The sequence below is a fragment of the Danio rerio genome, chromosome 11 (genome assembly GCF_049306965.1).
Source record: "Danio rerio strain Tuebingen ecotype United States chromosome 11, GRCz12tu, whole genome shotgun sequence".
Classification (NCBI taxonomy): domain Eukaryota; kingdom Metazoa; phylum Chordata; class Actinopteri; order Cypriniformes; family Danionidae; genus Danio; species Danio rerio.
The window spans coordinates 20652947-20670978 of record NC_133186.1 but is presented as its reverse complement, the minus strand read 5'-3'; the positions used below and the strand labels follow the sequence as shown (position 1 = coordinate 20670978).

The window sequence follows — 18032 nt, the reverse complement described above, 5'->3', positions numbered from 1 at the left end:
CCCTTGGCTAAAATCGAGGGTTGAGAGTCTCTCCATGTGAACATCCCTAGTCTACTTGATGATGTGGAATGCTTTTTAAAACAGCAGCAGAGATTCCCTTAAGGGAAAGTGCCTAGGGAAGTTTGCATGTGAAAGCATGTCTAAAAGTGAAGTGAAATGCAGCCTTCATATTATCCATAACAGGCCTAAACCAGCCAAAGTACAAGGACAAAAAACACTGAAATCATCATCAAAACAGTATTGCACACCCCTATCTGCCACTTATTTTTATGCACAATTTATGCACAACTTAAGTTTTAGACTTCAATGGAATAATGGTTTTTAAATAGTGAAATGTATTATTAAAAGTGAATTTCTGCTCTTTCAGCATCACCTGCTTCTTCTAGAGCAGGAAGCACTTTAGAGAGTCCTAAACCATTTCACTCGCCTGCTCCCAACACCCCTGTTAAACAAGAGAAAACCCCAACCACCGGCAGCATACTCAACCTTAACCTTGGTAAGCTTCGTTCTGTTGATCAATCTGTAATCTAATTATAGCCTGTTTTATTTTCTACTCTACAGTACAGAGGTGTGGGGTCCTTGATGATTCATAAGTCAACAGCTGCTCAAGAAAAAAATATCCATATTGTTAAATATTCTTCAGAATATCTTGTTTTGTGTTCAACAGGAAAAAGAAATTCATAAGTTAATGGAGAGAAAATGTTTGTTTTAGTGAACTATCAACTATTAATTTATTAGATCTATGTTTAATATATTGTAGATTTTTTTAAAAAGAAATCTGACCCCTTACCACAAACTGTTAAATATTGTTTATTTGTTAAATGATTTTTACAAAATGACATTCCTTAAGAAGCCTTTTTGAATAATGTTGGATCTAATAAGAGCTGTACCTGAAGAATGGATCTAAAACCATCTAAAAACTCATCTAAAATTAATATGTTTGAATGTGCTCATAACAGAGCCTTGTGATCTCTCTCAGATCGTAGTAAGGCGGAGATGGACTTGAAGGAGCTAAGTGAAAGTGTCCAGCAGCAGCAGGGGGCTCAGCCCTCCCTCACCTCCCCAAAGAGACAGATCAGAAGCCGCTTCCAGCTCAACCTGGACAAAACCATAGAGAGCTGCAAAGCACAGCTCGGTGAGTTCAGATCAAATCTTTTAAAGCTGTGTCATTAAAAACACATCAGCCTTTTCCACATTGAAAAAGGGCATAATATTGCAGTGCAACAGCTTTCAGCGTTTACTTGGTATTGGTGCCATTGACCTTTCATGTAGTGTGTAATATAGCTGTTTGTGAATCTGAAAGGTTTGTAAGGTATTAAAGATCAAGATCAACATTTGTCTCTAAAATTACAGGAGACTGGAGGTGAGGGGGCTCAGGGGGGTCTGAATAACTGGGTTAAAAGCTGGGTTGTGGTGTTAGTAACTGTAATATGGACCAGATTTCGGTCGGCCGCTGCGATAGGATACTTTACCAAAGTTAGCGACCCGGGCGAGGGTGTTACAGACTGTACCAAAAAGCTGAGTTTCAGGGGCGGGGTGAAGTTATGGGTATTTTCTGGGAGAAATAACAAAACAGGAGGGTAGATGGGTTTGAAATACGGAAGACCCCCATGAAAAACAGGAGTGTTGGCAGGTATGCCATATGGGTGATCTGACCAATCAGAGCACAGTAGCATCACTAAAAGGCAGGGTATAGAAAGACTGGATGCTTTAACAAACCATTTCAGACATTGTCATAAAAGAGACTGAAAAGCCAGTGTGTTTTTACCCAATGATGGATATAAACACATTGTTTGAGAGACTAAAACAAATTAGCAATCTTTAAAACAACTGTTAATGATTTTTGTAAATCACACCGTATTTAACTATAATAGTAACTATATCAAACTATATTTAAAATAACATAACTGTATTTTACTATAGAACAGGTATGCAGTATGTTACTGTATTTTAGTTTAAGTTGCATTGTGAAAATCAGAATCAGAAAGAGCTTTATTGCCAGGTATGTTCGCACATACGAGGAATTAGTTTTTTGTGACAGAGCTTCTACAGTGCAACAGAATTACAGAGACAGGACAATAAACAGATAATAAATATATAAAAAGGCAGTAAGTAGTGAATGCAAATATACAAATAGACAAGTGTTTGTAGATTTTACTGTATATGTATATGTACAGTATGTAGAATTACTGTATATTTTATAGTAAAGGTATACTGTTGTAATGAGTAAAAAGCCAGTTGATCCATCTGCAAAGCTTTATTAATGTTACAGATGACAGTAAACAGAAAACAGAATGGCAATCCAAAAGAAGGGTGATAAACAGGCGAGGTTCAGGGCAGGAAGAACAATTACAGGTGATATAACAAGCAAATGGGTCAAAGCATGGGTAAGAAAAACCTCTATGAAAAAACGCTCGGTAATAACTGCTGTGCAAATCAAGACTTCGCACTGAACTGTTCAGAAACTTGGGCTTATATGCGTGAGCATCAATTGGATACACCTGCTATCGCAAACGGTGCCAGGCAGAGAGGCTTTTGGGAATATGGAGTACTGGTTAGAATTCGTGTGATAGTTCCCTCTGGTTGTGCGCAAGGGAAGAGAGCTGAGCTTCACTTACAACATGTACATACAATTCTATAAATACATAAACCGCAAGATAAATGGTGCTGTAAATGTAAATACAGTATTTTTGCTGTAATTGATTTACAGTAAGTTACTAGTGACCTGCTGCCAGTAGATTCTGTAGATTCTAGGTAGTTGTTAACAGTGTATATATATCACTTTTAATGTTATTTTAAGTAAAAAAATTCAGTCAGCATTTCTATTCATTAGTTTTTGACATGAAACTTGAACTTGAAAGTTCAATATTTGCTCTGTCTCACAGGCATAGATGAAATATCTGAGGACGTGTATAAAGGTGTAGAGCACAGCGATTCAGAAGAATCTGACAAGTCTGACTCCAGCGATAGTGAATATGGCAGCGAAGATGAACAGAAATCTAAGAATGGCCAGAATAACAAAACCACTGCTGAGGATAAAAAGGAGAAAGAGCCACCCAAGAAAAAGTCAAAACCATCAGCAGCTGCTGGTGAGGACAAAGACACCAGCAAAGAGTCTAGTGCAACGGCCAGTACAAAGGCCAAAGCAGAAACTGGTCAAAAAACAAGCACCCCTGACCTGATAGCTAAAGACAAATCAGGTATGGACTCGGAGAAAGAGCCTCCTGAGAAACTGAAAGCAGCTCCCGCATCCCCAGATGCCAGAGAAAAAGGCAAGAGCTCTGAAGAGGCCAGTCAGCCCGCATCGGTGGATGTAGACATGGACTCAGACTCTGAGAGGGAGCTGGTCATTGATCTGGGAGAAGAACAGGCAGGGAAGGAGAGGAAGAGGAGCAGGAAAGATTCAGCCGCTGTCACCGCACTCAAAGAACCAACAGCCTCCAAATCTGAAGGTAGGATTTACAGCACTAAATAATACTGTGTGACAGAAGTTGGTTGATTGGTGTCTTGTTTAGTTTCTTTGTCATTTTTTCTGTTTAGTTTATTGGTCATGGTTGTCATTGTCTCGTCCTTTTGCAATTGTTACTATGGTTTCTATTAAATTGAGCATGTTTGTTTTGGGCCACTGTTTACTAAATTTGTAGGAACCATATTAAAATATTAATATATACCAGAGTATTACCACAAATACCATGGTTTGAATTTGTATTTACCATGCAATGGTGTCTTAACTATTTTTTTTTTTGTAAATCAATGGTTATTTTGTGTGATGTGTTGCTAATTTTCAGTCTTTATAAAAGACTACTTTTGAAACTACTTTTCAAAACATTTCTTGGATCAAGTGTTTTTGTCACATTTGTTTTTAAATGCAAGTAGTGCACTTAACTCGATGAATGCATGATTGAATGAGAAGGAAACTAAATACACATTTAATACACATGTACACAAATACACAAATTCACATGAGTTGCCCGTGGGCCTGTTCTAAAAATAGCTCACCATAGCACCACATATGAGTAGGTTGCATCTAATATTTTTATAGGTATTCTTTTTAAATCACACTTGCATTGGTGTAAATTTGAAAATTACTTTAAGTTATATATTAAAAAAACTTTAAAAACAATTTCAGACAAATTAAGTGTTGCATATAGATATTTATCTAACTTATTAAATCATTGTTGACAACTACTGTGAGAAATCATTAACATGATCAATGGCTTTACATAGATGAATACTATTAATTATTAATAATAACATATGATTCCCAGAGATGGGTTGCGGCTGGAAGGGCATCCGCTGCGTAAAAACTTGCTGGATAAGTTGGCGGTTCATTCTGCTGTGGCGACCCCGGATTAATAAAAAGGGACTAAGCCGACAAGAAAATGATGATGATGATGAATAATAACATATAATTAAAAGTAAATTAAGAAAAATGTGTTATATAATAACTGGTAGCCCTTCACAATAATCGGTACCCAAGAAGTAGCTCTCAGTTTCCAAAAGGTTGGTGACCCCTGGTCTATTTATATACAACAAATGTGAACGTTATTAAAATATGGCTCTGGGGCAAACCGGATGTTAGATCACGTGGCTCGCTCTCTTGTTCATCTGGCGCCATCTAGCATCTCAGCCCTGCACTGTAGTGAGAATCACCTTAGAGGTCAGTATTAATATAACTATCGTTCACTGGTCGTCGTCTTTTTGACCAGCCGATTGTTTTGTTCGTTGTTGAAGTCTTTTTTGTACCGAGAATTTTGAGGTAATTTAGTAACAGGTAAAATAATAAAACCATTAAGATTACAGTCGATAATTAATGTCTACTGGTGTGTGTATTTGCGAGGTAGGCACGCTAACGTTATAACTAAATGCAGTATCGAGTAAACGATAATGTGTAGTAACTTTACCTTAGACATCAAGTCTATTTAGCTTTATTTCTTTATTGATATTTTGAACTATGCTACAAGTGAAATGGGCATGCCCAACTCTGCTGGACAAAGAAATTAATCGAAGTTTTATTGCAAAATCTAACGTTATTCTGATTAAAAATGATTGTTTGATTAAAAATGAAATTGTTTTGACATGACTTTAGTAAGCCTTTTCATTGTCTTTTATAAGTTAGGGTTTTCTATTTGTAGTTATTTACTACATCACATTGAACTGAAATAAGTGTCCAAAGACACAGTCCAAAGACATGCGGTAAGTTACAGGTGAATTGGGTAGGCTAAATTGTCCGTAGTGTGTGTGTGTGAATGTTTCCCAGAGATGGGTTGCGGCTGGAAGTTGGCGGTTTATTCCGCTGTGGCGACCCCGGATTAATAAAGGGACTAAGCCACAAGATAATGAATGAATGAATGACTTTGCAATTATCTTAAATTAAATGTTTATTTATGTCAGTGTTTATTCAACAATTAAAACAAATTTTGGGTTTTAGTAAATAACCTTGATTTTTTTTTTTTTTGGATGTAGGTAAAACAACGCCAATTACAAGTTCTCTCACCCAGCCTCAGAACACAGTCCTTTCCTCCTCTCCAACTATGAAAGACCCATCTCAATCCCCCATGGCCGTCCCCCTTAACATAATCCCCCTCACCGGAGCTGCGAGCAGCACCAGTCTGACCTCCTCCACTCTGCCCATAAGCACAGCCTCCACCGCCAGCAGCTCCTCGCCCATCAACACCAGCACAGTGAAGAAACAGCGGCCCTTACTGCCCAGGGAAACCGTACCTGTGGTGCAGCAGGCCGTCGTCTGGAACCCCTCCACTAAATTTCAGACGTCCAGTCAGAAGTGGCACATGCAGAAGGTGCAGAGACAGCAGCAGGGCCAAACACAGCCGGCCACACAGGCCCAGGTGTTGACGCAGGTGGAGCGCAACCAGCAGCCCCAACAGCAGGCACAGGTCTCCTCTTCCTCATCTGGACAGCAGGCTTCGTCCAGCACCAGATACCAAACACGACAGTCTATGAAAGGTGTGCAGTTATAGTAGATATGAAGACCATTTATATTGTTACATTAAATTGTATTTTAAGTAAACATTGTCTATAAAATCTTTAAAAAATAAAGGTTTCTATAAAAATATTATTGGCAATTTAATATAAAATACGAATAGCAGTTTTAATCATCATATTATAATGACTGCATTCAGTTATTGCATTCAGTTATTTTTAACTGTAACAGAACTTCACAATAAACTTCACAATTTATACATTTTTCTAAAAACATTTTTTAAAATACTTTTTTCTTGCATTAGATGACATCATACAATAGCATGAACTAACAAGGATTTCTAACTAGCATTTCATAATCTTAGTCTTGTTAGCATTTACAGACACATTGTTATGCAATAACAAACAATTCAGTTTAATTCATCTTTATTTCTCTTTTACAATGTAGATTGTGTCACAGCAGCTTAACATAGAAGTTCTAGTAAATTAAAAACTGGGTCAGTCCAGTATTCAGAATTGAAGTTGAGTTTAGTTCATTTCAGTTTAGTTTTGAAAGTCCAAACACTGAAGAGCAAATCTACCAATGCGCAGCTCCACAAGTCCCAAATAACATGAACATTAGTTAACATTAACTAAGATTAAGAAATATATAATTGACATTAACTTTCTTACTTTCCACCCACTGAGGCTAGTTTTTTCAAAGTACCAATTTATTGTTAGGAAATTATATGTAATGTGCTGTAATATTCTATGATTAAAGTCATCCAGTGAATTATATAAATTAATCATTACTAATGTAACAGGGGCGACATGGTGGCGCAGTGGGTAGCACTGTGGCCTCACAGCAAAAAGGTCGCTAGTTCGAGCCCTGGCTGGGTCAGTTGCCGTTTCTGTGTGGAGTTTGCATGTTCACCCCTTGTTTGCGTGGGTTTCCCCTGGGTGCTTCGGTTTTCCCCACAGTCCAAAGACATGAGCTATAGGTGAATTGAATAAGCTAAATTGCCTGTAGTGTATATGTGGGTGTAAATACAAGAGTGTATGGGTGTTTCCCTGTTCTGGGTTGCAGCTGTATGGGCATGCTATGCATAAAAAAACATACGCTGAATAAGTTGGCGGTTCATCCCGCTGTAGCGACCCCTGATTAATAAAGGGATTAAGCCGAAAAGAAAATGAATGAATATTGTAACAATCTATTTTGAAAGCTAATGCACAGACCCTGTAGACTCCTACAATACATGTGTGTTTTTTTCTGAACTTTTAAATGTTTAATTATGGTATAACCTATGCTCACATACAAACCTGCCAAGACAGGTTTTTTGACAAAGTTTTGATTGTGTTTGCCTGTCCATGACCTAAAAAGACACAAAAGAAAAAATAATTCCACACTATCTGAGCCTTTTTGTGTTTTGCCAGAAAATAGCACACAAGTATCAAATTAAGTTCTTTGTTGGTTTTTCTCAAGCGTGAGTGGTTTAAAACGTAGATCAGTGGTTTTCAAACTTTTTCAGCAGAGACCCTCTCTTTGTGTCGGGCGAAACCTCCCCCCCCACCCACAAAACGCAAAAATCCCTCAAATTAACAGCTTTACTTAATTACTTAAAACATTTTAAATTGTTGACATGTTTTCAGTGCTACAATCAACTGATCAAATCTTCAAGCACAGTGTTCACTGTGGTCTGCTCTCACTTTATTTCATCAAGCCATATTTTGTGTACAACTCATCACATTTACTCTTTTCATACTAGGCTCTTCTGTATTATCCTTTTCAGCTGAGAGTCTAAATTTATCTAAGATCAGTTTTAAAGAGTTTTGTCATTTATCAGCATGTTCATGACTAACAGTTAACTGTACTGCGAACTAGCAATACTACAATGGAGGCTGTAGTGACTCAGTGTTTTGAAGTTTTTTATATTCTTTTTTTTTTTACATCATAATTTACTTAGATCGACAATTCTCACTTACAATGACAAAAAAAAAAAAAAAAAAAAAACTTTCTAAGTGCATTCTAGAATGTAGTATTCAAGTTCAGAGTCCACATTTAAACCACTTAAAATGCAAAGGGCCACAAATGACACTTTTTTGCTGGCTTTAAAATGTTCATAACCAACTTGTTCTATTTAAAAGTAATACTGTACATTACATTTAAATGGGTTAAAATTACTTTGACCATAGATAATGGATAATCTTTGCAATTGTCTGTGGTACACACTGCTGAAATCCACTTACATTTGGTGGGTTTGGTGTTAAAGGAACACTGTTTTTGGTAAAATTCCTGAATTATTATGCTGAAATGCGAGTATAGTTTATGATCTAGAAAATAGCAACTTTTTCCATTGTTTTTAGTACATGATGTAAGTACAGAAGAGTCAAGCTTTAAATGGGAAAAATGGATCAAAACCCTTTTTTGAATGTTTTTGAGTGACATGTTAATGGACTAATCCAGAGGTGTCCAAACTCTGTCCTGGAGGGCCGGTGTCCTGCATAGTTTAGCTCCAACTTCCATCAACACGCTTGCCTGGAAAATTCAAGTACATCAAGAAATAGCTTAATTTAGCGGGTTCAGGTGTGTTTAACTAGGGTTAGAGCTAAAATATACAGGACACCGGCCCTCCAGAACTGAGTTTGGACACCCCTGGTCTAATCCGATTTAATGATTTATGCTAAGCTAAGCTAAAAGTGCTCCTGCTAGACCCGGAGATTGGCTGAATGGATTCAAATATGATAAAACTGTTTATGGGTTGTAAAATGACACTATTTTATAAAAAGTGAAGTGTTCTTCTAATGTTTTAATGTAAAAGCACTGAATACTATTATTATTAAAAAAAACTGTGTTGTGTTTTCATCCAACAGTACAGAAAGACTCCTCTCACACCACCTCCACCTCTGCGGTCACACTGGTAACCAGCACACCGGTGTCGGCCACCATTATGGCAGGATCCACTGTCAGCTCTTCTTCAACATCAGCCACAGCTGGAGACTTCCAGATTCCCACCACCTCTGCAGACGTAGCGGCTGACATAGCCAAGTACACTAACAAAGTGAGATTGCTGAGGTTCATATTAACAAAAGAAGACAAAAATCATTTAAATTGGCTTATGAATATAATAACTGATTTTTACTGCATGTGTTTTATTAACAGATCATGGATGCCATTAAAGGGACGATGAATGAGATTTATAATGATCTTACCAAGAGTACATCAGGAAACACAATAGCTGAGGTTGGGATTTATTTTGGAACTCTAGAAATAAACAAAGTATTGTTTGTGAATAATTTAACAATTTGAGGATATGAATAATACAGCATTTTTACCCTGTTACAGATTAGACGGTTGCGAATTGAAATTGAAAAACTGCAGTGGCTACATCAGCAAGAGCTGTCAGAGATGAAGCACAATTTAGGTATGTTATTATTATTATTGTTTTTGTTTTTATTATTACCTTATGAATGCTCCAGCCTCAGCATTCTGACCAATAAACTGATAATTAAAATCTTGTTATAGCTAATATATTAATAACTATCTACAGTGCTGAGTACACCCCTCACAATTTTATCTTTTAAATTAATATTTTTATAGGAAGCTGCACAGTATTATATTTGTGCATATACATTAGATTAGGCAGTACTGAAGCCAAATCTGAAGTTTATCTATCAAAATAACTTAAGATAACAGTCCAAAAACTACGACACCCAAACTTATATTTTATGGAAAAATATGCAATACAAATTTAAAAAGAGGAAAAATCGAGAGAAGCAAAAAAAATCTGAAAAATTTAGTTGAAATTTTGTAGATTGTAATTTATTTTTGCAATATTTTGCTTGAATTTAATTGAATTTGTATTGTTTCTAAATATGTTTGGTAGGGGTGTCACGATTTCGATTTTTAATCGAAATCGATCGAAATTTATGCTCAATTTCAATTATCGAATCAAAAAATAGAATCGTCCATGCTGCCACGCCCCCATGTCACGTTAGCTTGGCTTGCCAAGCGGGAAAATAACAGGCTTGTTGAAGTGCTTGTTGAACTGCAGAAGCAGGAGACTTGTCGACAGAACTAAACCCTCTCCTCTTTCAATGAAGTCGCCGGTGTGTAAGCATTGGATTTCCAGGGAGTTATGTTGACAACGTTCGTGTTGTCGACAAAAAAAAACACAGTTTTGCAAAAATCTCAGAATTGCATGAGAAAATCATGAATACAACTGTGAAATATAAACTATGAAGAACCAATCTTTTATATAAATCTACTGATATTAAAGTTCTTTAAAAATTTTTCTTTTTAATTCAAAATAAAACCTGAAGTCATTTATTTTTGATGCTCAAATTCATAATCAAATCACATCTTAATGTATAATGTAAAAAAATAGAAATTTATGCTGTGACTTTGTGTAGTTTATTTATTTAATAATTCATAAACGCAAATTAAGATCCACTCTTATAAATAAAGGCTCCTTATTGGCATTGACAGTTGTGTGAGGAAACATTAAGATAACACAAAAGGGTATTGTTGATGTAAAAAATTATTTTGATTATTTAAAATGTTTTTTACATTACACAAACATGGTCACACTTTAAAATAATAGTCATTTAGTTATTGTTAGTTTGGTATTTAAATGAACACAAACAAACAGTGAACACTACATTTATTGCTGTATTCATCTCTGTTAACGTAAGTTAATAAAAATGAAGTTGTTCATTGTTAGTTCATGTTAACTGACTGGCTTAACTATTTGTACAATTTTGGACTCTTTATTTTTATATGATGATTATTAAGTTTTTGATTCACAATTACCCTGTGTCTGCTTTAGCAATAAATAACAAATTAATCATATTAATTGAGAACTAGGGATGGTCCGGCTAGAGATTGGTATCAGAGATAATCAAATTTCCTGACTTGATTGGTACTTGCTGATCAGGCTAATCTCATGAGCTGATCACAAGTGATTGTTGAGTTTACAAGCAGAGAAAGATGCACGTGCACACCAGGTTATAGATCAGCAGATAAATGATGTGTAGGAGCGATCACTGCACTTGTGTCATAGCAGCTGAAATATCTACAGATGTGGTGCGACCTGTTTATACAGTTTATTGGAGCGACTCGATAAAAATAAAAACTGAATATTTAATGATACAACTTGTTGTAATATACTTATTGTAATAAAAAGTAGTTAGGGGCACAGTTTATAAGTGTGCATTTTAACTTCCTATGCATTATGAGACTATGCATTATTATCTTAGGTAAGGATGGATCTCCACTTAAGATTCATACTTAGAGGAAAAATGTGCTTTATGCATCATAAAGCTTGAAGCATCAGAATCGACACTCTGTATTAGCCGATCACCATGTCAAGGAATTGGTACTCAGTATCAGCATCAAAATTTCTGATCGGAGCATCCCTACTGAGAACTGATATTACTACAATATATCCTTTTCATCCATAATCCATATTTTGTATGTTTATGTTTGTTAATGTGATCTGCTCAGAACTAACCATGGCAGAGATGAGGCAGAGTCTCGAGCAGGAGCGAGAACGGATCGTAGCTGAGGTCAAGAAGCAGATGGAGATGGAAAAACAGCAGGCTGTGGATGAAACTAAAAAGAAGCAGTGGTGTGCAAACTGCAGAAAAGAGGCCATTTTCTACTGCTGTTGGAACACCAGCTACTGCGACTACCCCTGCCAGCAAGCACACTGGCCTGAGCACATGAAGTCCTGCACACAGTCTGGTAAGATGTAGCAGAGGCTCAGAATCAGCACACAGTGGAGATCAAAATTAATCCAATGACAAAAAGGAGCTTTATAATGCATACATACAATTGAAGTCAGAATTATTAGCCTTCCTGTTATAATTTTTTTTCTTTTCAGATATTTCCCAAATTATGTTTAACAGCATGAAATTTTTCACAGTATTTAGTACAATTAATTTTTCTGTAGAGTCTTATTTGTTTTATTTTGACTAGAATAAAGCTGTTTTATTTTATTTTTTTTTTTAACCTTTTTTAGGGTCATTATTATTATCCCCCTCAAGCAATACTTTGCAATATTTCTTTGCATTAAACAATGACTTGCCTATTAAGTTAACTTACCTAACCTAGTTAAGTCTTTAGATTGCACTTTAAAGGGCACCTTTTTTACCCCTTTTTCAAGATTTTTTGTGTCTCCAGAATAGGTCTGTAAAGTTTCAGCTCAAAACACACATCAGATTATTTATTATAGCTTTCAGAATTTTCTGCTCTTAATTTCCACTACTGTTTGGACATCCGTTATGTATATGGCCGTGGGGAAAAAAAATGTTCTTTTTTAGATCCTGCACATGCGGTTTAATTAGGGATGCTCAAAATAATCGAGTAGCCGTTAATTGAAAGGGTGTGTTTGTAACCGATTGATAACAATTAAAAAAATACAATTTTATGTATTTTATTGTTTGGCTGCATAAGGGGCCAATAACAGCAAACAAGCTTTTTGCGTTCACAGGGGCATCTGTTGAATGGTTTATCAACGGCCGTGAGTGTTTTACGCGTTACTTATGCGCCATGAGCACCTTACGTTTTGCTGTTAGGCTCTGTGTGCTCGAGCGGAATAAGCGTGTTACATCGCGTCTTTTTCATTTTTCAATCAAATGAAAGCACTGCAGGATTTCTGTTGAGGTGACAGCGTGGTTTGTTTTGTCAAGGTGACTGGCGAACTTTTAATGATGGAGGAAACACTTGTGGTCGCTGTTTCAAGTTATCCAGAGCTTTATGACTCTACAAATCTTATTTCATAAAAATTATAATTATAACATCAACAGCAACACGACTCTTGTACAATACGGCTCAACTAATTTAGTCATTTCCTAGTGACATACAAAAGAGCACCGTGCTTCTTTTTTACTTGTCAACATAATAGGCTGTGCGGTGCGCCTCGTGTTTTTGGAACGGAAAGGCTTGTTCTTTGTGATTGGCCCCCAAATACGCAACAAATATTTGTTTACTCGCGGGACAGTGACACGTGCAAACACAGGTGTCTACAGACGTATTTTGCCCAAGTAACAAAATGAAAGAAGGATATTTCTGGTCACAGTTTGACACAGACGAGTTGACATAAACCAGAGCTGATGCTGATTGCCTCTGTGCTGCGTCATAAACTTAACAAATAGGCTATTGATGTTTAGTGTACAACCAACAAACCAACCTTTTTTTCTATTTCGAAAATTACAGTTATTAATAGTTCTTATATAATATCCGTTTTTAAAATAGACTACATAATCTACAAATCAAACAAATCCAAATCCAAAAAGAAATTGTTGCAGGACTTTGTTTACAACCCAGAAAAAAAAAAGAAAAAAGAAGTGATAATGGCCTTGATTTCACTTCTATTCTTTAGTTTAGCAGTTCAGTTCTTTAGCACTTTGAGCACTTGTTATTTAAACACTTTAAAGGGTCACGAAACACCAAAACACATTTTTTGAGCTGTTGACAGTCGTATATGTGTCCCACACTGCTAAAAACACTATTAGGACACCTATATTTCACTAAAAAGTGTAAATTGGTTGTTTTTGCGTTATTTCAAGCAAATTTGTACTTCCTGTTTGAAACAAGTTTTTGAAGCTGCGTCACGGTCATGACATAATAGCGTGTATTCCAGCGTGCAGACTGGGCGTCTGTGCCTGAGTGAGTCTTATTACGTCTTACAGTGTGATGCATTAATGCATGAGTAAGGTTTGGGTCAAACCAATCAGCGCGCTCTATTGTGCAACTTCATTAATATTCATTATTGTCACCGTGTCTACACCACAAAGACGCCACGTTGTGTTGGCAAAACAAGCGTGAAGTGTTGCTTTTATAGTTTGCTGCTGCTAAGTTTCGTTTTCATTTTCTCTCTGTGAGAGCTTATCTGGATCACGTGTGGACTAACAGTGTACGCGACGCGCGACAACAATAATTTACGTGTCTAAGGAGGATTATTGTTTACCTGAGAGCTGTTCTCATCTGCAAACGCTGAAATCTGGATTTGCTTGTAGTCTTCTCTTCATAAAGACGCGGCTCTAGTTGCTGGTGATTGTTCTGTCTCTACAGATTTGGTAAGTGAGCGACCAGTGCTCTTTGTTTATTCAGTTTGTTCGTATCGAATTAAGTTAACTATTGCACTGAGTGCAGAAATGTTAGCACCGCATTTTGTGACTGGAATAACACACGCGGCTTTCTGACACTACCTGCCGTGTGCATCTTAAGCAGGTCGCACACCAGCCACGCAGCGCCATGTATTTTAGAATTCTAAAGATAGGTTTCTATCAGGATACACACACCGGCGCCTCAAGTCGGCGGCTGTCGGCGGCGCCCGGCGACGGCTCAGGACGCAGTTTATTTTTCAGCCGCGCCACAGAGCGCCATCTGATTAGTTTCATGTTAAATATCATTCGAATGTGCGCGTCTGGTGTGTGATACTTTAAACTGTCATGTACGCGCCGTGTCGCGGCGCTTCTGGTGTGCGACCTGCTTAAGTTTCCGGGAAATGCAGAGTTTTTTTTTCTCTCATTCGCCGTGCGGTATTAAACATTGCATGAAAAATACACGCTTAGAGCAGATCCTCGAATCAAATATCACGTTTGTCGCGAGAGGCATGAATGAATTCCCTGAATGAAAGAGCCAAACTGCAGTTAAAGTCCAACATTTAATAATTTGTCAAATAATTCGACTACAGATGTCCATGTAGGTTAAACACCATCACTTTCTCCTGTCTGTGTGGGTGTGTATTTTGACTCTGAAACTCGCGCGTGCCCAAATAGACACTCCCACACCATCCCACTTTAGTTCCTCCGACACTCCCCCCTAAACAGAGCTGGACACGCCCACTTTTCTGACTTTTTCCAAAGTAGAGGTGTGAAAACACCCTGCTGAAACGAGGGGGTTTCATGGCCCTTTAAGCACTTGTTATTGTTCAGAAGAAAACTACAGAAACATGTTAATACGCTGCTGTCAATCTAATCGGTGGGTGGGGAAACCGCACTCCTACGTCACGTTGAGGTGGGCCTCAAAATGGGAGGGATTTTGATTCTATTTTAACATCAGAAAATAAAAAAGACTTATTGTCTTACATACAAAATATTAAATCACCCCAATATGACTGTGGACACACTATAACTACATACATTTGTGTCCAAACAGCTTTAAAAAAGATGATTTTCATCATAGGTGCCCTGTAAGCTGAATACTACTATCTGGAAAAATATCTCGTAATATATTATGTACTGTCATCATGGCAAAGAAAAAAGAAATCAGTTATTTGAGATGAGTTTTTAAAAATATTATGTTTAAAAATGTGTTGGAAAAAAATGTTTTTTTTTCTGTTTAACAGAAATCGCAGAAAAATATACAGGGGGGCTAATAATTTGGGATTCAACTGTATATAAGCATACAGCAGTGAACGTTATTTCTGAAAATCTAAAGTGTAAAAATTATTCGACCTCTGTATATATGGATAAAATACTTGTTTTAAGAATTAATTAAATAATGAATATACTTCACACATTCCAGCAACATCATCGCAGCAAGAACAAGAGTCAGAAGGCAGCACAGATGTTACTCCAAAGGCTCCCGGGCAGCCAAACAATGGACCCAACTCACCCAGAGAGACTGTATCTTCCACACCTGCAGACAAAGACAGTGAAGTGGATAAAGCCAAGGACAATGTCACTGTCACAATGTCCTAGCTCACATGTACAAAACACACACTACAACAGCACTTACATCTGTACAGCTGTACATAGATGTTGTCAAGCTCTTCATTACAAAGTCCTTTTAACTACGTTTGTCTTGTTTGAATGTACTTTTATGTTACGACTACGTCTGAATGTTCCAAATCTAAGACCACTCGATTATTTCTTGCTGTAGAACTGAGAGAGTTGTCAAGTTTATTTCTTTTGCGTATGTAAGGTCTGTTGACATTTTAGTTGGAGTCGCCAAAGTTATATTTATAATATTGAGAGCACCTAATCGTCTGAAATTTTTCCAGAATGAGTAAGCCAATAGTTTGTTCGGTCTGAAAAACTAGTACAGAATGTGGTTGCTTTTTATTTGTAGTATTATCAAGATCATTCACAGTGGCAATTTTTTTTAATCTTCATTTCAGATCAGAATTTTAATTTTTTTTTTTTTTTGTATTTTAAAGTACAGTACTGTGCTGGATTCTTAGAATATCTTATTTATGATAATTCATGCAAAGACCATTTGGTTATGAGACTACATTATATCTTGTCCATATTTCGCTTGGACAAGTAAACACTGTTTCAAAAAATAAGATTATTTTCTTGTTCTGGTTCGGTTGCGCGTCTCTGTGAAAAGAGAAAGGATGCAACAACATGTTGAAAAATCTTTTATCAAAAATAGAAAAGAGTATTAAAAATCTGAGACAGGTTTCCGGTTATGTCTTAAAGGGATAGTTCAACCAAAAATAAGAATTCTCTCATCATTTTCCCACCCTCTACCACTTGTTTTAAGCATGTAAGAGATTCTTTTGTTTGCTTATACACATAATAAACATGTACTAATAACAGAAATATGAACATACTTATGATTTACGAGGAACGACATGTTAAATGAATCATGTGATTACATCGTGGAAGAGCATCGAGTGGGATTGGTTCTTTGAAATGCACTGTTTGACTGAACTGATTTTGCTGGGGAAAATAGAAGTGCAGGGTGAGTAAACGGTAATTGAATTAGAATTTTTTTGGGTTGAACCATCTGTTTAAATGCCTTTCATTTTCGTTCACCTCTGAGATACTGTTGATGTTATAGTTTTGTCATCAGTATCAATTGTTTTTCATTTGAATTTGCCTTACAGTTGAAAATTCAATGTTGAACGACTATTGTTGGTGTAAAAAATGTTTTTGTCATTTGCGTCCTTCTTGATCTTTCAAAAGAGCTGAATATTTTTTATTTAAACACTGGCCAATTTTACAGATTTTTAAAAAAATCTGATTTTAACATGACTGTAACTTCACAAATTCTGTATGTAATGTAAGAAGGTACTTGTTTAATGTTTTTTATTTTTTTTTATTTTGCATATATCATTCATTTTGATGCTGTATTCTTTGTGAGTGAAGAGCAGAGTCGTATGACCCCATAAGATACTGTATATGTGAACCACAAGCAGAAACATTCCTTTGTTATGCTGTTAATAGTGCATAAATATGTTATTCCAAACCATATACAGAAAAAGAAAGAGGATTTCTGTCTAATGAAGAACCAGTAGATGTTTACATATTGTATATAAATAAAGATCTGGTGGTCTGAATTGTAATTTAGTTTTTGTATGGTGCAAGTGTATTAAAGAGAACACCTGATGCAAACGTTTCAAACTGGAGTCCTACTTTAATGAGCGATTGAGATTACACTTGATGTCACTATTAAGCCTGTTAGGTGTAAATGTAATTCCTAAAAGTAGAGTTTTAGCTGAGGTAATCACTAATATTTAGTACATGCATTACTCCAACAACAAGTTGTATTCATACATATTCTGTCTATTCTAACTGTTAGAATTGCTGTCAAATCTCTTCACAGTGGTTAGCTCTGAAGGCAGCAAGGCACGTCTGAATCTGAGTCTGTGTAATATCTCTAATAATATGCACTGCTGGGGAATAATGTAGTTACATGTAACATATTTTATTCATTCATTTTCTTGTCGGCTTAGTCCCTTTATTAATCCGAGGTCGCCACAGCGGATTGAACCACCAACTTATTCAGCACATTTTTATGCAGTGTATATCCTTCCAGCTGCAACCCATCTCTGCGAAACGTAACATATTTTAATTACAAACTAATTTATCTGCTATCCATTACATTTACTGAGAAAACAAAAGTAGTTTAATTACAAAGAGGTTTATAGTGAACATTTTCTGTATCAAATAAAGGATGTTAATTAGAATAATGTTCACTTGTTGATGCACAATGCCTCCAAGGTATTTTCAAGGAATTTTTAGTCTCATAGCTATTAAGCTACATCCTATGTTTTGATTTTGAATCTGCATTTAACCTGTAAATAATCTCAAAGAGTGGTGCTAAACTGATTTTGTAATGGCTCTGTGCTCTAAAGTTAAATTCTTATCTTCTT

At 36.4% G+C, this 18032-nt stretch overlaps 1 protein-coding gene across 6 annotated transcripts in view; it reads left to right on the top strand.

Annotated features, from left to right (window-relative positions):
- zmynd8 (zinc finger, MYND-type containing 8) overlaps nt 1-17280 on the top strand; it is a 43516-nt gene extending 26236 nt beyond the window's left edge. For all 6 annotated transcript variants that reach the window (XM_021479798.3, XM_687794.11, XM_068224316.2 and 3 more), the window contains 9 exons: nt 368-496; nt 980-1135; nt 2886-3452; nt 5467-5967; nt 8794-8981; nt 9083-9163; nt 9266-9344; nt 11426-11665; nt 15455-17280. In XM_021479798.3, the coding sequence (XP_021335473.1) occupies nt 368-496; nt 980-1135; nt 2886-3452; nt 5467-5967; nt 8794-8981; nt 9083-9163; nt 9266-9344; nt 11426-11665; nt 15455-15630 (2117 nt within the window). In that variant the 3' untranslated portion in view covers nt 15631-17280. The remainder of the gene's footprint in view (nt 1-367; nt 497-979; nt 1136-2885; nt 3453-5466; nt 5968-8793; nt 8982-9082; nt 9164-9265; nt 9345-11425; nt 11666-15454) is intronic.
- Nucleotides 17281-18032: the final 752 nt, after the last annotated feature.